The sequence below is a fragment of the Tyto alba genome, unplaced genomic scaffold (genome assembly GCF_018691265.1).
Source record: "Tyto alba isolate M040663 unplaced genomic scaffold, T.alba_DEE_v4.0 Super-Scaffold_1, whole genome shotgun sequence".
Taxonomy (NCBI): domain Eukaryota; kingdom Metazoa; phylum Chordata; class Aves; order Strigiformes; family Tytonidae; genus Tyto; species Tyto alba.
The window spans coordinates 22070554-22094016 of NW_024881261.1; the positions used below are offsets into that span (position 1 = coordinate 22070554).

Here is a 23463-nt window from a genome sequence, read left to right on the forward strand (position 1 = left end):
AAAGTATATCATTCCAGAAAATACCGCCCAGTGATGGATTAATATAAACATTAGTTTTTTCTAATGTGGTGGTGGTTGGGATTTTTTTCTGTCTTCTCTCTTGGTGTTGCAATGAACACTTTGTCCTCTAAACATAGGGCTCATTCTTAGTTTGCATGTGTTAATGTAAAACCAGTGCAAATATCACTGTTGATTTTCATTATGAGACCAGATGCTGGTCCCCATGTAAACTCTGATGTTTGGGAAGAGCTGGCATTATACAGGATTATCTTTTGCTCCTGAGGCGGTTCCATCCCAGTGTACTGGGGTCTCAGTCCCAGAAACCTCTGGCCAGAAGCCAGGATGTTCCTTCATCTTCTTCAGTAACATACCCCCTTCTCAGCACTGACATGTTATAGGAGTACCCTCAGCCCCCTCTTCCTCTCCCTAGTAGCAGGCTATGCTCTGGTCTGTTTTCAGCTCAGATGTATCATACGAAACATCATCTTGCTGCCTGAGTCTGCATGAGTCATTATCTGTGCCATGCCTCAGTTACCAGCCTCTAGTCAATGTATACCAAGAACTTGTAGTAGACCATGTCCTGGGATGCTGCAGTGATGGAGGTTAGATAAGGATGACTTTGTAAAACATTCATACAAAGCAAGAGTGACTGCTATCAGTTGTGACAAATGAACATAACAGGCCAGAACAAACTTTGTCGTCATGCATTGACTCTGCTCAGCAACACCTGACCAGCATATGAAGCCCTCTTTCCTAGCTGTGCTTCAACAGAGGCACTCAGAAAAGGGTTATTATTTCGAGCCATATTTCTCTTTCCTTCACTCTCTGGGTCTCTGTTTTTTAGGGCTTAGCGGAAAATCTTGATCAGGCCACATACCATGCTTTAGCCTGTAACCAAAATGTCTGTTCCCTTTAGACTGGAAAAGAAACACCTCCTTCAGATAGTGTTATGCTTCAATAAAGCACCTCTGTGGTGGCCCCCATCAGCAGTGTAACCTCATCCAGGCTGACAGCATGAAAGCGAAGGGGCTTGTCCCCAACAGGCCAACAAAAGTGCTGCAACCTGCTTCTTGGGACACTTATAAAAGAGGTCAGGGTTGTCCAACAGCAGCATGTCTGCAACGTTTTTCCAACAACTATCGATAGAAGTGTCTCATGCTTAAGATTTTGACAGGAGGCTGGATTCTGGCTCTGTCAGCAATGGAATTTACAGAGCATTGGTGATAGATTTTGTGGTACCAGTTTATCCTGACCATCTTGGAGCTGTTTCTTCATCTTGGCTGCCTGATTCAGCCTCCAAGCTCTTCGTCATCACCATTTATTGGGACTGACTGACTATTTTGACAGAAGAGATGGTCCTACTCAATGTGATGACACTGGGGAATTATGGAGATGGAGTCAGATCCTGAGCCCTGGGTTTTACTGGGAAATGATTCAGCTTTCCTTATAGTTCTCTGGGGGCCACAGCACCCCATGGGCTGATCTGATGCTCACCATTGAAATGCAGCCACTCACAAGGTGAAGAGTAGCAACAAGTAACACACTGAAGGCCAAGCGAAGTTCTTGGCCAAGGACAGAGCAAAAAAGATCCAGTATTTTAATGTACAAACACTGATCACATGAGATCTCTCAGGTAAACAGCCAGGACCCACACTCAGCAAGTTTTGGGCAATGCAGAGAGGTCCTATGTGCCTTCTCAGCCTTGATACCTCCTGTGCTTTATGGCAAGCCTCTTGACATTTGGTGTTGATCGGAAAGCCTGATTTCCTGCAGCCCAACTCTCAGCTTGCATTTCATGCGAGAGAACAGCGTGTTCCCAGCCCTGCCGATTCCAGAGGAAACAAGCCCCAAGAGTACCTTAAAGGCTTGGACACAAATAGCTTCCACTGTGTATTATTTTCAAACCAGTCTCATGATTTTACAGGCCTGACTCATTCCGGGTAAATGCCGAGGGTTAGTCATGTTAGTCATCCGTAGGCAAAGAGGAAGGACCTCACTGGACTTACGCCAGTGCCATTTTTACCGCTGTTTTAGGGCAAAGAGCTGAGCCAGAGCTGCAGGTCCCCAACTTTGGGATTTGTCCTCGGACCTGTTAGGGGGCACACCAGTGAAAAAGTGTGGATCCAGATCTTCTGTGCATATGGCTGATGGCTTTACATCCATCTCCATGCTGAGGGTTTGATGAGCACCTGATCCTTCCCAAGCTAAGGCCAGGTGTCAGTAGAAGACTCACTGGCTGCCACAGCAGCTGGCCCACGGGGAAGTGTGCTGCAGCACACAAGTGGCAGCTGCCCCACGGCACGCTGTGGCAGAACTTACGTTGGGGTGCTGCTGCTCTCCACCCCTGGGCACAGCTGCCAGCAGCTCTGCACCACTGCTGTGAACACTGAACCATTCAAGATCATCACTGGACTTAATCCATGCTGAGGCCTCAGGGTGCCTGGTCTGGAGAAGAGGGGAGGATCAGAGGAGATTTTTAAGCCCAGATCCTCTTCAGAGCCTGTTGTCCGTGCTGGACGTGGCAATGCCCAGCATAGGAGCATTTCCCTGCAGGCCTGTGATCCAAGGATGCTCTTCAGCAGCAGCGCTGAGCCCCAGCCCCGCTGCAGGCTGAGCCGGGAGCACCATCTGCCGGCTGTGAAACAGTGAGCTGGCTCACTGGAGGGACAAATTACAGGGTAATTCAGAGCTACATATGCCGCTGCATGGTCATTAGACGGCGTAGCAAATTAGAGATGAAAAAGATCAGAGAATTCTGTAAAACCATCAGCTAAACCTCCTCCTGCCTGTGTTACAAAAGGGACTCCAAACCAATCAGTCTCTCTGTACTAGAGCCGAGCAAAATTGCTTGGGTGAAAGATACCCAGTTGTAAGTTGGCTGGAGCTATTTATAGCTCCTGCAGAGCTCGTGGATGTTTTCAGCTAAAAATGATCAAAGCATGTCAATGAGCAGTTTTGTTAATAAAAAGGTTGATTTTGTTCAGTTTGAAATGTGGTTTTGTTTCCAAATATTCCTGATAATAATAATAGTATTGAGGGGAGCACAGGTAGCCTGAAAGGGAAAAAAAATATATGTCTCTGATGCAACAGCTGACCCAGTTAAGCAGCTCCCATGTAGATTTTTCTTGGGTTCTTCAGGTCTGCCAAAGACCCAAGGTAGTAATTTATACAGTGCTGCTGAGCCATCTTCCTGCTTTATCTGCCTCATCATCTGGTCTACTGAGATTCACACACCTCTCAAACTCATACCTCTTTCCCCCTCCAGATCCTAATCCTTCTGGCCAGTACAGAAGGATATCTCTGCCTTTTTTCTTCCCTTTTTTTTTTGGTCACGCCTCAAACCTTCATGGTCTGTAGGGATCAAGCACATTTCCCCCTTGAGAGGTTGAGCCCTCATGGTAGCTGGAGAGAGGCCCATTTGCAGAGCCACCTGCATTGATGCATGTGACTTTTACTCTCTGTGACCCCGAGCTTGCCTGTGGTGGCCCGAGCAAGGCTCTCTGAAGGATGATGGCCATGTGCAGGATGAGCAGTAACGTGTGGTCTGGGCTCCTGGTCCCCAAAGGGCCATGCTGGGGAATGCTGTATCTGCCGCTCCACGTGGGAGTCAGGCTTTCCTTTCAGGGGCACAGGGACAGGAGCGGGGTGTGGTTGGCGAGCAGCCAGGGTATGTTGTTAGACCTGGGAGCTCAGTATGGTCCCTCTCACCTCCAGGGATATCTCACCTCCTGCCAGCCATCCAGGAATGTGCTTTGACTTGCTCAGTCCTGCTCGTCCTAATTACATCTTCTTGGAGTACTCTACATAATTACTCTCACAGTCCTTTTTCTCCAAGCTGATCCTGCTTGTCCTTTAATGGCACACCACCTCCTCACTTTCCTTTGATTTTCATCCCCACCCCTTAGCACTTCTGTCTCTTTCCCTCTCACAGCCCTCAGCTGCCTGAGTGGATGCTGGAAAAAGATGCCCTGGACCTATACTTGCTTTCTGGACTCTCAAAAGAAATATTTTTTGGCCACACAGTGGCCTGTGCAAGTCACTGCCATGGCAAGTCAACACTATTCAGAGGGAACATCCTCTAGTACTGTAACTGAGAATATGTGATAAAGGAATCACTGTAGCACAGACTAAGGAAGAACCAGAGTTTCTGAAGTGCTCTAAGCCCACTTGCTCCAGGGCACAGCCAACTTCTATGTACCACAGCTGAAGAGGATGTTTCCCTAGAGACCTTTGCCTTTCCCTTGAAACTGGCTGCCTTGAACATCAGAGTAGTCAGATGGAGGCTGGAGCCAGCCTAGGGCACTGGAGGCTGGATCTATGCCCAAACTGCTGCTCGGCTCTAGGCATCAGTTTTTCCATCCAGTGAAATGGGAAAGGTGGGGGAGCTGTTTTGCTGAGGCACTTTGAGAGCTGCAGGTGGAAAACGCTTTGTAGCTGTCCATACCTTGAACCTTGAATCAACCCTTTATAGCCATCGCAACATTTTTATCCCTTCTGATCTGAAATAAATTTTCCTTGTTTCTTGTACACACCTTAAACTTATCTCCAGCAGCTGAAAAACAGGCTAAACATCTGAGCCTCCTGCCTTTCCCCACAGTTTGGCAGAAGGCACTTCCCACGAGATGTGTGATGGATGTGTCCAGTCACACAGTTCACTGCAGTAGGCAAGGATCCCCCTGACCTGACCCTGCATGAACCGTCAGGAGAACCTGGAAACGTGAGGATACTTCACTACGGCTAGAGGACAAACAGACCTTCTAGGAGGCTGCTCAGTGTGTATCACCCATGCAGAGAGCAGCGTTAGGGAACATAAAGGTCACAAAGTCAAGCTTACAGTGAAGAGGTCGCGTAGTCATTTGTGTGTCCTGGTGTGTCAATACCATCTTTAATGGCACGATCTCAGATTAATATAGTTAAAAACAAAATAGGCAGGCTTCTGGGCACACCAGTACCTTTCCTGCCTTTTCAGAGCAAAAATGCTCAGAAAACTTATTTGCTTCTTCCATTGTGTATCAGTCGATCTAATAAAACATATTAAATTTCCTTAGCCTTTGTTTGGCTTTGTTTCTGGAACCACTTGACTGTAGGAGCAAAATAGCACAGGACATGTTCAGTATAGGACTGAAAGCAACACACTTTCTTGGGGTGCCGGGGTGATGTTTTGACAGGCACTAGACACTACTGAAGCCACATTTAGCTGGTGCAAAAGGCAAAGTGGCAGTCAGGTTATCTGAAATCTGCTTGCTGCACTGAGAAACCAGACTTTTTCAGCTCTTTCACTGTTGAATTATGTGTGTTCCCTAGACAAGATTAACTTATTTTTATTTTGACCTCATACCTTTTGCATGTCTTTTAAAATAAGAGACTTTGAATTCCTTCTTGACCTTTTTAATGCTCTTTTTTTTTTTTTTTTTTTTTTTTTTTTTTTTTTAAAATCTGTCCTTTGGGCACTTTGCATTGAGACCAAGACACTTTTGAGATATGTGTGAGCTAGACATGGAATTTTTACCCCCACTTCTTAACCTCATTTTTCATATCTATCAGTTGCATTGGTACCTGGGTGGAAGGCAGCAAGAGCGTTACAGGCTTTATTTTTTACTCTTGCTATCATTACTTGTACAGGCTCTTTAAGGACAGTTCAGATCTTCTCTGTACTCTGGAAATTAAACCTAGACATCTTATATTAATGTTTCAGTTTGTTTTTTTAACAAACTGGAACAAACTGCCACAGCCGGTAGTAGGTTCTCTATCTCCTATCGTCCTCAAATCCCCTCTGCTACTCTTGGAGATGAGCAAATAATCAAACACACATTACAACACTTAATGCAAAGGTCAGCAGAGATCTGTATAGACCACAGGTCAGATGGAATAATATACCAGTCCTTCTGGCCATAAAATGTATTTCAGTGCTCTCTGGACTCATTTTGATAAATTTACAGAGCTTTTGTCAGTAACAATAATAAAATTTGAGGAACATTATAAAAGAATTTTGCATCCCATTTCTTTAGCGAGTACCTCAGAGAGTCTATTAAACAGCCTTTGAGAGCTGTAATTAAGTGCTTTGAAACATGTTTGGGACAGTTTTGTTTCAGCCTTTGCCTCCAGCCTCTTTGGCTTTAAAAACATGCTTGTTTCCAGGAAAACAACTATTACATTTAATTGAAATTAGAAGTTGACTGGGTAGGCTGTTGGCTCTGAAGTGCCCTGGCGCTGCTGATGCTTCTGTGAGGTTAGAGGAAGGCTTATCTGCTTCTTGTAACAGCTAATAAAAAATAAATTCCTCCTCTTTATTTTGAATCTACCTACAGTTATTTTTTTCCTCATTTTTGCAATCCATTAATTATTTTGTCTCGGATTAAAAAAAAATAGCTCACCCTGACAAACCTAGTGATGTCCTTCCTTTCCAGTTGGTCAAGACATGTCTGAAGTGTCACATGTTTTCAAAGTGCTGTTACTGCTGAACACAAGGAATGAGAAAACTCCAGTTCAGGAGTCCTGAAACAGACATTTGAAGACTTACAAGAAACAACTGGAAATCCTTCTTCTTCCTGCTATTGGAAATAAATTCCAAGTGTAGGGTGGCATCATCCCCTGCATCCCACCAGCACTGTTATGACGGGGCTGAGCCCCTGAAGGGCAGACAGCCTGTCTGCAGCCCCCCAGGTTCCCTAGGGCAGCCCCCCAGGCCCCTGCAGCTGCTCCCTACACCAGGTCTGGGACAGCATCTTCTGGCAGGGAGAGCACAGCCACTGCCAGGACTTTAATTAGGCCACCAAACCCCTTAAACTCTGCTAAATATCACAGCACTGAAATTCTATTTTGATATAATAAATAATAAAAATAATAATTAAAAAAAAATAAATAAAGGGCTTATTTCCCTCACCTTTCAGTTTCTGGGATTTTCTCTTATACTAAATGAATTTTCAAGCTTTTTCTCAGGGTACGTAACACCTTAGTTTTCAAAATGCTCATGGCTCCAGGAGCTGGGGCTTTAATTAGTGCAAATACCATCAACCTTGATGTAATAGGATGCAGCTGGGAGTCGCAGCTGGGAGTCACAACTGGCCCTGAGATCAGTTGCTGGCAGCTGCATTTTCTCCTCACCTTGGTGCTTGCAAACTGCCCAGCCACCCCTGGGGCAAGGGTAGTGCTCCGGGCAAAGGTAACGTTTTGTCAGCGGTGCCCAGCGTGCTGTGTCCTGCTCATGCCTGGCTGGAGCTCCCTGGCTCAGGCAGAGCCAGTCTCAGAGTGGGACAGCCAAAGCCTGCCTGAGAGCAAATCTCTGCCAGGCAGGTTTCCCTCCCTGAGACTGCATGACACGGGAGGGACTTTTGTCTGCCTGTGGTGGCACCAAGCAAAGCTCAGCCTCCCGCCAGCTCTGCCTGATGGCTTAGCCATGGGGTCTTGCTCCCCTTCAAATCCTGCCCTGGTCCAGCCCTTCTGCCTGGCAGCTGCACCCTGGGTGAAACGAGTTTGACTGGTCTCAGACCTTGTTTTAGCTGATTATGTCCACAGCACAAAAATCAGCTGTGCACTGTGGAGAAGGTGCTCCTATGGGTCTGGGACAGGGTGATGCAGCTGGTCCTGTTGACCCAGGGCTGGTCAGAGCTGCTGTGGCGGGCAGTGTGACAGTAACTGGGATGTCCCACCTGCCAGGAGGCACAGGCTGGATGCACCTCTAAATAGCTCCAGCAGCTCTTGGCCTGGAATAAGCCCTCACAGAGAGACTGCTGACGCTCCCAAACTAAAGACCCTCTCCCATGGACTTTGTAGGAAACCCCAAAAGCAAAAAACTAAGGGGAAATGGAAAGGGTTAGTCAGAGGCCTTTCTCCTGGGCTGAGAGCGGCATGTTGCAAAGAGGAGGTGAGAAAAAACAGCAGGTCACTGTGATGAAGGAGGCGCAGATGCAGGTAGGAACTGGCTCTGAATCCTCTTAAACTTCTGGGGGAGACTGAGGCAGAGACAATATTCACATATCTGTTTCCCAGCCTTCTCCCTGAAGCACACTGCATGGCCTCCAAGAAGTGGGCACAGGTGGTCTGAATGAAAGTCTCCCATCCAAGAGCACCCAGTACACCCCAGCCCCAGTGATGTCTCCAAGGCAGGAGGAGGTGAGGGCATGCCGAAAGCAGCCCTTCCAGTTGCCTTTGCAGGGGATGGAGAGGCAGGGCAGTGCTGGTGGAGATTGAATCTAGTGATTACTTTAAGGGATTTGCTGTCTCTTTCTTTATCCCTCTCTCTCTCTTTCTTTTTCTTTTTTTTTTTTTTTTTCTGTTTTCCCCTTTTTCCTCCCTCTTATCCCTTTCGTGGTGCATTTGTCTTCGAGGAACCTGGGGTGTTCTTTTCATCAGTTCAATCTCTCTCTGGCACTTGAGCCCTGATTGGCTGAAGGACTTAGGGAAAAAAAATCTTTAATTAAGTAGATAATCTCTTCTTAGGAAGTTCTGCGGCTCCATTTCACCAACCCCCTTTAGCTCTTACTTTGGGATTGGTTACCCTTTGCAGAAGTTGGGATTCAGGGGGCATACGCCTCTTCATCATACCAGGACTGCCGGGTGGAAAATAACTCCATCTCTTCCCTAATTTTGTTGTGTTTCTTTTTTTTTTTTTTTTTTTTTTTTTTTTTTTAATTTTCTCTGGTGGTGGTGGTACCCAAGGCTTTTTAGGACTTCCTTTCTCCCTCTTTATTTGGATTTTGTATTTCACATGGACCCTTATCTGGGCATCTTCTTCCTCACTCCTTTCTTCCAATCCTGCTGTGCCTGGTGAGTATCGAGAGCATCTCAGTCTGTGTCACAGGCAGGTGCTCTTCCCGGACACCTTAAAGAAATTCCTCTTCACCTTCCTAAATGACCTCTCTTTCCCACTTAGCTTAGTTTTGGTCTTTAATGGGGCCAGATACTTAACTAAGTCCCAACACACTCACTCATTGGCAGAGAGGTTAGATCTAAGAAAGTCCCCTTTTTCCCCTGTGCCTCCCAACAGTAACTATATAGGCTAAATCCTGAGCAGGGGTAAAATAGAGGAGAGGAGATGCAGAGGATCTAGCCCCTCGCTTCCAACTGGGAAGATAGCCCAATGGGAGAGCCAGGGATTTCTGTTTTCCAAAGGCTCACAGTTAGCTTGTCTCTTGTCTTAATCAAACCAAGTGGGGCTTCTCCTGCACTCCCTGCAGAAGACAGTCCTTGATTAAGAGCTCAGAGCCAGCAGGGGTGAGTTAGAGCCACAGGAGTGTCACTCTGGATGAGCAGCCTGAAACCCGGGCTCCTTGGCAGGCACAGGGTCAGGATTACACGTCTGAAATTCATGTATTAGGGTTTCCTGGGGAGAGGCTTTTGGTATGGAGATTGCTACGGCTTGGTTCCCAACCACCTGAGTCCCATCAGACCAGTTCCCCTGTGCACAAACCTGCAGTCATCTCCGTGGGCCTCTTGTTCTGTCCTAAGGGTGGTTTTACATTTATTTCCAGAAATGTTTTATAAGGATGAACAGAGAGATATTACACTTGCATCAAATTCATACCATTCCTTGCAGAGTATATCTGCCCAAATGGAGATGGACTCAAATGACTTGGGTCTGTAAGCTTTCTTTCCTATGTGATTTTTACTGACTACCCAAACTTTATTCTCCATTTCTGTGATGCCCTGGGGAATCTGCTCAGTGGGTTACAGACTTATCTCTAACAGCAAGGAAAGTCTTTTGCCATTCAATTATTAAAATCCCCTGCCTCCCCCATAGCAGATCTCTAGGGTTATTGCCATGGATGGAGAAAACAAAATTACAGAAAGAGAAACTCAAGAGTAAATGGGAACTCATTCCCGTAAGGCTGGGATTTAAATTTATGTTCTTTCAGAGATTTTCTACTCCCTTGATTAAAAGAATTAAACAGTTTGTATATGTCTAAATGCTATACAGTAGCAACCTCAAAATAAATCTCCCTTCTGGAACAAGGGAAATATATATGTTATGCAGAGAGGCTAGGCAAGAATTCATGCTGATTTTATATTTATTTTTCTACTCTTCCTGTGTATGTCTCTTGTTTTCCTCAATATAAGCAGGTTTAGAATGCATTAAAAGATTAAAAAAACTCAACATTTTAAAGAAACAGTTCAAAGGGCAGAAATTTCAGAGCACAAAGTAGAGTTAAATACAGAAATCCCAGGCATTTTCAATGGAAGTTGGATGTCTAAATTTGCTGTCTGCCTTTCAGAAGTTTTTATCTAACAGAAAAGTTTATAGATAGCCCTGCTTCTACCTGCATGTTGCACATTGGTCATGATTTCTTCAGAGAAAGAAAAATTGCAAACTTTATTTGAACCAATTGTATTATAACCCTGTTCCTTAACTCTTGAGGAGAAAAAAGCAAGGCTTGTGGGAATCACACTATAATCCTGTTTGCAATATTTGCTGGTCGTCTTTATCTGATCCAACAGCTTAAAACGCAACAAGATTCTTTTATCCTGTGATTTAATCATAAGAATTGGTAGTGGTGAGCAATATAGATCAACTATTTTTTTTTTTTTTTTAATATATATGTGGCCACTTCCCTTCTCTGAGTGTGGATTAGATTGGGCTGTGTCAGCTAGGTTGAATGGTCAGCATGTTTCTAGATGAGCAAAATGTTGGGGTTGTGTTTAGGAACTAAAAAACAAATAAATGTAACAAAATAGAGAGAAATTGAGAAAAAAATATTTAAAGCTCAAAATGTTAATGAGTCGCTTCCCAGTCTCATATCCTGTGGGAATAAGGTAACAATCTCTAAGGCAGCAGCTTGTTTCTAGATTTTTTTTTACAATTCAGCTGCAGGATTGCCTTTAGTTTCCAGTGTCATTGGTTTTCTAATAACTTGGGGGAGTTTGTACTTGAGAATGAAACTCAGATCTAAAGAGAAATTGTATCCGTTTTCTGTATTTACAATAATGACAGTAAAGATCTAAATACAGCTTTATAATTTTCTAAAGAGCTGAACCAACAGCACAGTAGTATCAGTGGGTGATAAGGTATCAAGCAAATACTTTAATGGGAGATTTGATAAGGTTCTTGGAGCATATTAAACTGAGGAGCGGGGTGCTGCTATTGGTTAAAGTTGTATCTGAGCAAAAATTATCAGAGGCTTATTAGAATTTGATACGTGTAATATAAAATGGGACAGTTGCTTGCCAGCATTATTTGTTTTCAGATTAAATACAACCATTATGGAGAACTCCTGCTGTAGATATGCATTAGCTTTGAGATAATTTCCTAGTATCAGACGCAATGAAAATCACTTGCCCTAGATTTGCTTTTTACCTGGATGCGTAAAGTTACAGTGAGGGAAGCAGCGTGCCCTGTATGGGCTGGGGAGGGGGCTGAAGAACTCAGTGGGACTCCTCTCTCTATCTGCTGAGGTCTGTCTCTGTTCTGCTTCAGTCCATTTCTGCTTTCCTTTACAGTGGTATGAAAAACTAGTAGAAAGAAAATACTTAAAAAAAAAAAAATCACACTACTGAGACAAAAAGGAAGAGAGATTAATTTTCATAGTGATTCCTATTTGCAGCACAGAGATGACTCTAGCAGCATTGTCAATATTGCACTACATTCATGGAACAAGTGGCTTCATTGCTCTCTGCCCTTGCTTGAGACTATATCGAGAATAGAGATGCATTTTTCTTAGTTAGATCATACGAGCAAAGACAAAGTGCACAGATTTTGTCTCCATTATTATCTTTCATTCCCTCTCAGCATAAATAAGAAAAATTTCAGCCAGCATCCAGCCATACAATAGTCCCATGTCCCCTTCTTCTGAATCTACTTGCACTTGTAAGAGTTAAATGTGGGGAGTCAAGTGTACCAATCTAAATGAATCCTTGCCTAAGTCCTACAAACCCGCCCAGCAGCGTGCCTGCCTGTTGATCAGAGAGCTCAGGAAAAATGCCTTCTGTCTCTCCGACTTAATAAAAATGTTGAGAATATCCTGCTGGGAAATTGCTACTGTACCATTTGCTCAGCTGCAGATGGTGAATTGGCATATCCTGAACTTGGCCTTTCTGTGAACCTTGAGGTTTATCCCAGGAGGAACAGATCCTCTGCTTCAATGCAGTTATGTCAATTGACACCTGCTAACAGGCTGGTTTGCTGTAAACCCTGAACTTGTGGATTACTGTCCTCCTAAAGCCACCCTTACAACTGCTCAGATGTTCCTAATCCAAGATGAGGCCAGCAAGGGTTTGAAGCAAATCCTTCCTACACACTGTGAATTTGTTTTTTCCTACCTAGGTGGGAAGCAATGCAGATGGGGTGTATCTCTTGTTTTGGACACAAAATCAAGATAAGAGAGGACATACAATTCTCCAGATCTTGCCTACACAGGGGCATTTTACCAGAGTTTTCTCACAGCTGCTACCAGGGGCTCAGATTCACACTGCCGCCATCCTGAGTGTGGTCCCCATAGCAAAGCACTTAAGGTCAAGGCAAAGGACAGGAGGGAAACCAGATGGAAAAATGACTTGTTCATGCTGCTACCCAGTTGCGTTAGGATGGGGACCCATGGAGCTTACACAGTTTGAATAGCCCCAGGATCATGGCCCTGTGTGATTCAGGTCACCCGATGCTCTAATCACCCGGCTACAGATGCTGTCTCTCCAAGTCCCAGGAAATATTTAATTAGCTGTACAATGCAGAAGCAGCTCCCAAAGGAAAATTCCTCTGCAAAACAGCCATCGACTTTGTGCTAAAGTACCCACAGGGGCTGGAGCATGGATGGGTCTGAATCCCAGGCCTGGAACAAAGGGAAAGGATCTCCAGCTCTCACAGGGCCCTGGCACAGCCCTCTCCCTCCTGTTTTGACCCAGGGGACCCTTTCCCAAAGCAGGCTTCAACAATATGGACACATTTTCACAAATAAATAATAATAATAAGAAGAAAAAGACTTGCCAGAGTGAAACTTTGCAAATTAGTTCTCTCAACTCTTTCTGAACTGCGAGTAATGGTGAAGATCAGGTTTCTTGTGATTTTGACCAAGCTAAAATAACGAGACCTCCTTTTTGTGGTGTACCTCAGAGAGGGTCACCATGAGGGCAGTTCTAGCAGAGGTGAAACAAGCTCGCTGACTGCAGGAGCAGTTTTCCAGGGCAGGGAAACATCCTCTCTAAATCTCTCATGTGTCTGATGTCTGGGCACTGGTCCTGTCACCCTGTCTGCTCCTGTGTCCATGGCAGGGCTGCAGCACAACTACACTTTGTCCCACAGCTTGGGACAGCAGTGTCTGCTTCTGCCTGCACTTGAGCCCACCCTGGGATGCCCCTGCACTCTCCATGCTGGATATGTAGCACGACAGGACAGCGCCTTTCTCTCCTTTGCCAGGGATTCCTGTGGCTTTGCACAGCATTGCTTGAAAACACACAGGGAAGAAAAATGATACCCTAACATGCCTTTCTCACATGCATCCAGCCATGGTCCACCCACCTACTGGAATTTCCAGGGAATGGAGAGGAGATAGAAAAGCAGCAGGCATTGCTGCATGTCAGGTAGCCTAACTGCAGAGTGGAGCATGCTGTTCCACTGAAGGGACAGAGTGTGGGTTAATGCTCCGTGAGGGCTATCTGAAAAGGAGAGGCATCCTCCACTGGGAGATATCTAGCATTTAAAGCAGAACATTATCTCAAGAAGAAGCTGAAAAGCCCAGTTTCTCTTGGTGCATGCTTTAGCTTTTTCCCAATCACTCACTCACTGCAAGATCTCAATCCACTCATGCCACCTCCCTGGCCTCAGTGTCCTCCTCTGGGGATAAAAGCACTCACCCATCTCTATAGAGTGCCAGGGTGCTGGCAGGGGAGACGCTCCAGAGACTCAGTGGAAACAGCGGTGAGGGGTATTTTGCAAACCTGTAGAGACTGGAATGAGGTGTTTGTAGCAGAAAGCTCCCTTTTCTTGTTCCATTTCTAGCTAGGGATATTTGGGGTTGTCTCTTGGGCCTTTTTAAAGCCTCAGTCCTTTCTGCCATGACACAGCTAAACTGGGTTTACCCAGCCATCCTTCAGATTCCTAATGGTGATCACTGCACCACATGGAGTCCTTAATACTGACTGACCATTTACACTGAAACAGTCTTCATTGTTGGAGAAAGGGACTCAGATTGGCCAGCATGGGCTCTGCTCTGCAAGCCCCTGGGGAAAGCGATGGAAACCTTGCGGTCCTTAGGGATGATCCACTTACACCTTTAGTGGGAACACCAGAAAGTTTAATTTTGGACAGGACAACCCCCATATTTGTACCTCCACCCCATACAGCGTCCAGCAGTATGAGGAGGAAAAGTGTGTTTGTGCTCAGCCAGCACCATATCACGACCAAGAAAAGAGCGTGAACAGCCAGAGCTGGCACTGCAGTAAATCAAGGGACTGTGATCCGAGTGGATGCTGCCAGGACACACACTGAAGGAGCAGCAGTGTGATCTCCTCCTTCCCTCGGTATGATCCTACAGGGAGAGCGGTGCTGGCACATGGTCCAGCTCCTGGGGCTGGGGGCAACGCTGTGCTAAGCCAAGCAGCAGTTTGGTAAGGCAAAAAGCACTACAAAAATGGGGGGATTGGTACGGGGGGGCAGCTGTATAGAGGAAAGCAAAAGGAGGGAGCTGTGAGGGGGTTGCAGCCCCGTACGGCCTTGTTAGGGGAGCAGGGACGGGGGGAAAGAGAAGGTACCATCCTGGCTCACAGGGAGTAGCAAGGTGAGACAGAAGAGACCGGAGGTACCTGCAGCCAGGAGACAGGCAGTCTGCAGGGGATAAGAAGAGAGCCTTGGGATGCCAGGCATTCTCCAGGCCCCACTGCCATCACCCCCTCCCTGCTGACACTGTCTCTGTCTTCCAGGTCAGTGAATAATTTCCTGATGACGGGCCCCAAGGTAAGAGAAATCCCTTTGATCTCTTTCCTTGATTCCACTAAACCCAGGGAGGGAGGGAGCAGCTCCTCCTTCCCACTCCTCTCCATCCAGCCTTGTCCAGAGTTCCCCTCAACCCCAGGTTTCCAGCAACAAGGCAGATGAGGGCCAGGAGCAACGTGCTAGGAGCTGCAGTTCCTTAGGCTGTGTCAGGCATGAGCAAAGTTGGCCTGGGGTCCTTTTAAGCCGGTTGATGGCAGATTTTGGAGATTTGTCTATTGGCACCAGCTGGGTCTCTCACCTGTCATCTATTTCTTCCTCATGATCAGGTTAGCATCAAGACTCACATTCACTGAGCTTGAAAGATACTTTTTGCAGGCCCTGCAAGACATACTTCCCTGAGGAGCACAAATGGAATACCCAGGACTATGCTCAGTATTTTTGACCCCCTGCCTCCTTGTGCCTCTCATTCAGAGGGTTTTTTCCCCTGCTAGGACCATTTGTAAAATTCACTCAATTTTTATTCTGGATATTCCCCAGGAACACCTCCAAGCCCATCTAGCTATTTCTACAGCTCTCAATACCATGGTGGAGCGACCTTGCCCCAAAGCACTGGATGTCCCCCTGGGGCAGTGGTGAAGGAGGAGGCAGGCTGAGGAACCTACTGGCCTGGAGCTGCCTGGTCTCTGAGGAGAAAGCTCTGGCTCCCCTTATGCTGGAGAGATAAGGGGTTCCTCAGTTCAGGGGCTGGCTGGCACATCTCCTAACATGGCTAACAGCCAGCAGCTCAGCCTTTACCCCCTGGGAGGTTCAGGCTCTGACCCAGCACAGCAGGAAGTGCATTTGCTGCTGCTGGTGGCAAGCTCCCCTCCCCAGGGGAGCCAAGCCTGAGAGATCTTCTCAGCTCTGTACATCTTGTCCCTGTAAGATGGCATGCAAGTTATTTTCAGTTGAACGCCAGCCTCCTGGGGAGCCTGAGGCCATGTTCTTCCTGTTTGCACTGTGCTTCTTTATCCATCTAGACCTCAAAGCAGCAGGGCCCACAATATGCAGTGCAGGGCAGGAAAGCTACACCTGCATCAGCCCCACTACTGTGTGGGGAGCGGCTGGGGCTACACCAGCTTTGCACTGCCAGGGGTGGAAACTAGGGCTGCTGAGTGACCCTCCTGGACCCTGGGAGTAACCTGGGGCCATTCCCAGCCTGTCATGCACAGGGCTATTCCTGTATGCTGGTCAACTCATACTGAATCCGTTTTGCAAGTTGATGCTGGGGGGGCTGAAGCAGGGTACACACCGTCCCCACTCCTGACTCATTGCTCTGCTCCTAGGCCTATCTCATCTACTCCAGCAGTGTGGCGGCTGGGGCACAGAGTGGCATTGAGGAGTGCAAGTTCCAGTTTGCCTGGGACCGCTGGAACTGCCCCGAGAGGGCACTGCAGCTCTCCAGCCACGGCGGGCTGCGTAGCGGTAAGAAAAGTATTGGATACCACTAGTGGGACCCACTCGCTACAGGTTAGAGCCTGTGGGGCCCTCCTTTCTTCCCAAGAGCCTCCTTTTTTTTCCCCGTCCCCACCTGAGATATGCCTCTCCCGGGAATGCTCCTGAGGGATCTTTCCAGGAAGCCCCTTCACCCGCCAGCTCCCAGGCACACGCTGGGATCTAGCTACAAGGCAAGACAGCCTCGCAATGCCAGCATCTCCTCCAGATCTGCCAAGCCCCAGATTGTGCGGGACAGGAGTGTCCCACCAGCCCTCACACAACTGGCTCCCCACAAGGATGCACCACCATGACCTGCAGCGTGGGCTGCTGGACATGCCATGCCTAGGTGGTGTCTCTCGCCAGGGTGTCCCAGGGAAGCTGAGAACCAGCATGGGGTGGTGGTGGGGCAAGCAGAGGGAGCAGGAAATAGTTCATCAGCAGCTGTGCTCTGGCCAAGAGGTGGGAGAAAAGTCTTTCCACAGCTTTCAGTTGTCAGAGTCACCTTGGGCAGAAATCCAGCATCCATGACCTTTGCCACTGTGAGGTACGGGGCCTTAGTCATTGTCAGTGTATCCCATTCCTTACCTGTTTGCAGGTGCCAGGAAAAGTCTCAGTGCATACCTGGTCCTCTAGACCCATGTATGATGGTGGTCTGAGCTCATACCTGCCCTGTACAGGCAGGAGCTGGGTATGAAGGAGAGCCTCAGGCCTCTAGTGGGACTGGCAGCAGACAAGGGACCAGGGCCCCAGGCAGAGGTGGACACAGGTTTCAAAGTAGGGCCTTGAGGAGGCAATTGCAGCACAAAGCAACACTCTGGGACTTGGAGCAGGTCCCTGAACTGTTCCGGTCAAGGTTACGTGCTCAGACCCAGACTGTGCTGGTATTAAATGAAAGCCAAAGGGTCAGTGAAGCCAGATGATCACCACACCGATCCTGGTGGGTAGGAATGGTCACTGCTCTGAGTCCTGGACAGTGACCAGCAGAAGGTAAGACTTCAGGAGGCTGTGGCAATGAGCTCTTTGATTCTTGGAGAGGGCTCCTTCCTCTCTGGGGTGTATTAGTGAGACATGGGGGACATCTGGCTGTCTGTGCTGCATCCCCACTGCTGAGCTCCCACAAGGACAGCCAGATGCTAAACTCATCCACATCATTGGAAATGGCAAGAGTCAGTCTGGGTTGAATTTGGGAGCTTCTGTCTTCATGCAGTTCAAGCCAAAACTAAGATAATCTGACACGTAGGGCCTCCTCTCCACCCCACAAAGCCTTGCCCATTTCAAATCTCTTCCTACACAGCCTCCTGCATGGCAGGAGTTGTTTCTAACACTGGTCTCACTGTGAAAACTTTGGTACATCTGCTCTCCTTGTATTCCTCTTTGACAGCAAACAGAGAAACCGCTTTTGTCCATGCCATCAGCTCTGCAGGCGTCATGTACACGCTGACCCGGAACTGCAGCCTGGGGGATTTTGACAACTGTGGCTGTGATGACTCCCGCAACGGACAGCTGGGTAAGGAGAGATGAGCTGCCGTCCCTCTCACATCCCAGGTAGCTGGAGACAGCTCTTCTCCCTTCCACTGAGGCCTGCAGACACAACTCCTCCTCTTGGTCCCCACACCTGGGAATAATGCCTGGCTCAAACCAAAGTAGCTCTGTGGAAGCTAATGGGGCCACCTCCAATTTGCACCAGCTGAGGCTGAGCCCTTGATGTTTTCCATTATTTTCTGAATGAGCAGGAAAGTAGAAGGGGTTTGGAGTTTCCCTGGTTCAAACCAAGAACAACTCTGCTTAAGTTGCTGGAGAGAATGTATCATACAGGCAGAGGAGAGGATCTGATGCTGTGCATCTAAATGGCAGGTCTGGTTAGAGCAGCACTGATCAGGGACCTTGGGGCTTCCAGGGTCTGCAGGACCAGGGTGGCCCCAGAAGAGAATTATCAGGAGGGAAAGCAGGGTGGCATTCATAGACCCCTCCAGCATTTGTCAGTGTGGCAGGCACACGAGGGCACAATCAGGAGAACTGCTGTGGCAACACACAGGCTTCACCCAGTTCCTGTCACAGTAGTACCCAGGCCCACAGTCACTAAGCACCCCTGAGTGGGCAACCCCAGGCTGCACCACTCTAGCTCTCCACTCAGCTTGCACAGAAAACACTGCTATTTTGGTCTTTTGTTTTTAATGGAAAGAGGTCAAATTTCAAATTCTAAAAATCTTTTAAAAGCCATTCCCTGCCCAGCTGCACTGGGCAGTCGGTATGTTTCAGTTTATGACAAACTCCTCTGGTGTGTCCAGTGTTTGGTAATTTGCTTTATTGGCTAGTAGTTTTTAAAACAGCCATTGCTTCTTAGGTGTCCAAGGCGTGGGAGAGCCCATCTCTAGCAGAGCAAGACTTTTGGGCAATGACACACCAAATTTTGTCTTCTTTGGAAAACTGAGTTAGTCATGCTATACTTCTTTTCCCCAAAACATATCTGTTTTTCATGAAAATTTTCCATTGTGAACTTAAAACATTGGAAGGCAAAGGAAACTTTTGGACTTGTCCAAAACAGTGTGATTAAATTCTAAATGCCGTTGCACTGAATCCAAGTTGGTAAAAGGTTTCCATTTTCCCTTTGGCCCCAGCTTTTGATTTGACCTTCATCATTTGCTGCAATTTCCCACCTCCCATGAGACATCCCTGCCTTTCCCTGGGAGAGGGGACCGCGATGCTCTGGGGAAGTCCAGGCAAAGGCTGGGCCTTTCAAGAGAGGCAAAAGGCCATTAAACCACAATTCCCAAGATGTACCGCCAAGGCATGTTAGGGTCAGAATGTTCCAGATTTCAAATCTTCATAAAGAATTTGGCATTTTTCTCTAGGAGATAAAAAAACAAACTGCATGACATGTTTCCAGACAGCCAAGCTAAGTTATCAAGCTCCCACACAGTTAGGAGAAGCACCCTCCCGATCTTGCCGTACAGTTTCCCAGTTCTGTGCTGACTCCTTTGTTTCTTTATGGTAACTGGGAAATCAGACCCTTCTGAGATGCTAAACATCATCCCAGGATTCTGGGTGTACCAAAAAGAGGGCATCCTTGATAGATGTGTACCAGGCTTGGGTTGTTTCCAGGAGGAGGGGAACGTGTTCCCTCTGACTGGGATACCTCCACTAATTTGCTAATCCATGTTAGCAAGATGCTCTGCCTTCAAGTCAGACTGAACAAGCTCAAGCCAGTGTTTGAGGGAATGTGATTAAAGACCCAAAGCCTTATCTATATGGCTGCTAATGCATGATAATTAACAGTTTCTGAATCCTGCTCTATAGAAAGCATGGAAATCCCCGGGTTTCTCACACAGGACATATCCCTTCGCTGCCTGCATGAGTCATTTGCTACCCAGGCCTCACTAGAAATGGCATAAGCCCAAGTGGAGGAAATTTGGGAGTATCGCAAGGCAAAAGACTGGATTTGCCCCACAGCTTCCACTCTCTCCCATCACCTCTGAGACCCCTTCTTGTCCCCAGAGCCACAAGCCAGGCAGGTGAGCAGCTGGTTCCCTGACAGCACGCATCTCATCTCCTTTCCTAGGGGGACAAGGCTGGCTGTGGGGAGGCTGCAGCGATAACGTGGGCTTTGGGGAAGCCATTTCCAAGCAGTTTGTGGACGCCCTGGAGACTGGACAAGATGCCAGAGCTGCTATGAACCTGCATAACAATGAGGCGGGTAGAAAGGTGAGCCCCTCTCTCCCTCCAGACCTGACAGCACACACCAGATTAGTGCTGGCCATTCACTGTGGAGAGTCACAACTTGCTGTGGCTAAAAGCATGTGTCCAGAAGAAACAACTACTTTGCTGAGAAGCGGATGGCAGCAGTACTGACGTGATGGGCGGTGTTCTAAGCTAGCAAAACTTTTGTGATTACACTGTTAATGGCTTCCTGCTGTCCTCTTTTTCCCAGTTCAAGTAGGGGAGTGCTGTGGAAAAGCAAATCTGTGAGCTTTAAGCCAACAGCCGCTGGGCAAGACTACTGCACAGGGAGTGTCGATGGCAAACCCTTCCACAGGCCTGGAGCCATGTTTCTCCAGGCACTGCAGCACAGAAATGGCCCCTCTGGGATTTTTCCTGAATCCTCTCTCTCTCCTCACCCTGTAGGCCGTGAAAGGGACCATGAAGCGGACTTGCAAATGCCACGGCGTGTCGGGGAGCTGCACCACCCAGACCTGCTGGCTGCAGCTGCCTGAGTTTCGGGAGGTGGGCACTTACCTCAAGGAGAGGTACCACAAAGCCCTGAAGGTAGACTTGCTGCAGGGGGCAGGGAACAGTGCTGCTAGCCGGGGCGCCATCGCCGAGACCTTCAGCTCCATCTCCAAGAAAGAGCTGGTCCATTTAGAAGACTCTCCTGACTACTGCCTGGAGAACAAGACACTGGGGCTGCTGGGCACAGAGGGCAGGGAGTGCCTGAAGAGGGGAAAGGCACTCAGCAAGTGGGAGAAGCGGAGCTGCCGGCGGCTGTGTGGGGACTGTGGGCTGGCAGTAGAGGAGAGGCGAGCTGAGATGGTGTCCAGCTGCAACTGCAAGTTCCACTGGTGCTGTGCTGTACGCTGTGAGCAGTGCCGCAAAAGGGTCACCAAGTACTTCTGTGTCCGCAAGGAGAAGCGGGAGCGGAGTGGGGGTGGTGGGGCCACCCGCAAGCTCAAAAGAAAGCTCTAACTCGCCTCTGCTCCTCCAGGGTCCTGTCTGCCCCTCTCCTCTTCTGCCCTCCCCATCAGCCCCCCCCCACCATTTCCCTTTGGCTTAGTTTTGTCTCATTTCCAATGCTGCCTCACTGGGGCTTGGGCAAGACAAAAGAACTTGCATGAGCCCCTAGGACTTGGCCATGCAGGGCATTTCCCATTAGTGCAGTGAGTGATGACTGGGAAGACCCTCAAGTGTTGACAAAAGAAGGTGAGATTTGGTCCCTTCAACTCAGAGTCGCTCTATCTAGTGACTATGGTTTTATCGCTGAAAACACAGGTGGTCTTGGTGGCTCCTGCGCTTTTGAGCTTGTCTGTTCCCCAAACAAGCACCTACTCTGGGCTTTTGAGTAAGTGAGATCCAGCACAAGGAAGCTGAGGTGGCACCACCAGAGCTGGGCAACTCAGAGTGGTAATCCCTAAGACAGAAGAGGCTTCTAGTAACCTAGAAGAATAGAAGAACTAAAATAAAGTTTTCCTTGCCTGTTATTAAGCCCTACACAATGAGGGAATAGAAAAGGCATGCAGTGCTTCTTGAAGCAAGACAAGCTCCAGGAAACCCACAGCATCACTTCCCAGTCTTTGCTAAGATCTCCAGTGCTTTACTTTGCATTTGAGACGGCAGCAGCAAGATTGAAGCTGCTAGCTGAACTGCTCATTAAACAGCTGTCCAAAATAGGAGTCCCATCACTTGCTTTTTACACACTTTACCTGTACCTTCTAAGTTCCGGGTCTGTTCTCACTTTTCACCCCAGCATCCTTGCCAAATTGATGCCAGAAAGATGCCCTCACACTTCTCCAGTCCCTCTTTCCTCCCAGATCTCTTCCAGAGAGGAGCTGCCAGCTGAGCCCATTCCCCATCTCCTGGCGTACTTGCCAAGCACTCTTACTGTGTCAGCTAACTAACTAAATACTTCCTCCTAGTCTGAGAAAATAATGTCAGTTACTATTTAATGGTGTTGTAAATAGGAAAGTGAAGCACTTTGAAGTTTAATTTATTGCACAGTTACTGTAATGTATACATAACAGTTTTTCCTCTACCACTTATTGTATATATTCTATAGGCTAAGCAAGCAGCAGGAAGATTTGGTTGATGCATCTCTGTTCCCTTGCCATGGTTGGGGTAGGGAGGGAAGAAGTTGCCAGCTGCAGGACCTGGGGAAGCTCACTGCACCATCACAGTGATCTCCCCAGGACTGTGATGTTATCATCTACTTCGCTGTTTGAAGTGTTCTTTAGCCAGATGAGAAGCCAGCAGAGCTAAGTTACTGGCCATTAGACCTGTCTTGTAGCCAATATTTGTAAACCAATAGCCAATGCAATAAATCAGTAGCCAAGTGCTTGCAAAATGCTGTTGTGTCTAAGTAGTTGGGTGTTTTTTTTTTCATCTAGCTGCATGTATGGATGTATGTAGTTACAGCTCTGGAGCCTAAAACCCAGCTGCTTACCCATCTGTTGTGCATCAGAAGAGCTGACTAGTTCCCTCCACGCAGCACAACCCTGGCCCCTAGGAGGAGGGGAAAGGCCCTGCTCTCTCCTTGAGTTTGCGTCCAACTTCAGTGCAGCTGCCAGGAAGAAAGGGGGTATGAGGGGGGCAGACAGGGACCCAGTTGACTGCTTCAGAGATGAAACATTAAAGACACTTATCAGTCTGCATGTCTCTCAAGTTATCAAATACTCCCTCAATCCTAGGACTACTTTGTCGCAGGTAGGAATTTGGACCTAGGGCAAGCTGGGGTCTTACCAGAGCAAGAGTATTCATATCAAGCAAGAATCTGGCCCTTCAGAAGTTGCAAGAAACAATGTTGGCCCATTCTTAGGGAAACCTGAAACACTTCCACTTCACACACAAACCACCAGCTGTTCGTACAAAGGTTCTTATTAATACAGTGATGCTGCCCTTGGTTTCCCTTGCACCTCCATCAGCAGGTCCTCCATCTCCCTGTGGTGGGAATACATCCTTGGTCAGGAAAGCAAAGAAGTGGCAAAAGCCTCTTACACAGCAGGGAAAGCTGTAGCATGAGCTGGCTTGAGGACCACTGCAAGGCAGAGAGGATAGCTTCTAGCCCCTTGTCCCTCTGCACCCCCCATCCCATGGCCAACTGGAAATGTAAAAAAAGGAGAAGATGTGGAAGCTGTTTTCCATTTCCTTCCCCTCCTCAGCGCAGAGCAGGCTGTGCTACCCTGTCCCTCCTCTACAGACATTATTGCCCCACATGGCTGCCCTGTGAAGGCCGTGGCACAGCCCAGGATGTGCCCGCTGGGCACAGTGATGCCTGTTGGTGAAAGGGACATGAGAGGAGCATTATAAGCGTGAGGCCCGCCGCTGCATGCTTCTTTCTCTGGGAGAAAATGGCGACACCGCAGCTGCAAAATGTGCTGACCTCAGCAGTGGGTCGGGGCCGGAGGGGTCCCCCCTCCCCAGCA

The 23463-nt window shown here is 47.9% G+C and overlaps 1 protein-coding gene across 1 annotated transcript; it reads left to right on the forward strand.

The window, feature by feature from the left end:
- Window positions 1-6308: 6308 nt before the first annotated feature.
- On the forward strand, window positions 6309-22385 carry WNT8B (Wnt family member 8B). The gene is made up of 6 exons (XM_032981967.2): window positions 6309-8766; window positions 14845-14878; window positions 16183-16321; window positions 17715-17840; window positions 19893-20035; window positions 20456-22385. The coding sequence occupies exons 1-6, from the start codon at window positions 8708-8710 to the stop codon at window positions 21011-21013; spliced, it is 1059 nt and encodes a 352-aa protein (XP_032837858.1). The 5' UTR covers window positions 6309-8707; the 3' UTR covers window positions 21014-22385.
- Window positions 22386-23463: the final 1078 nt, after the last annotated feature.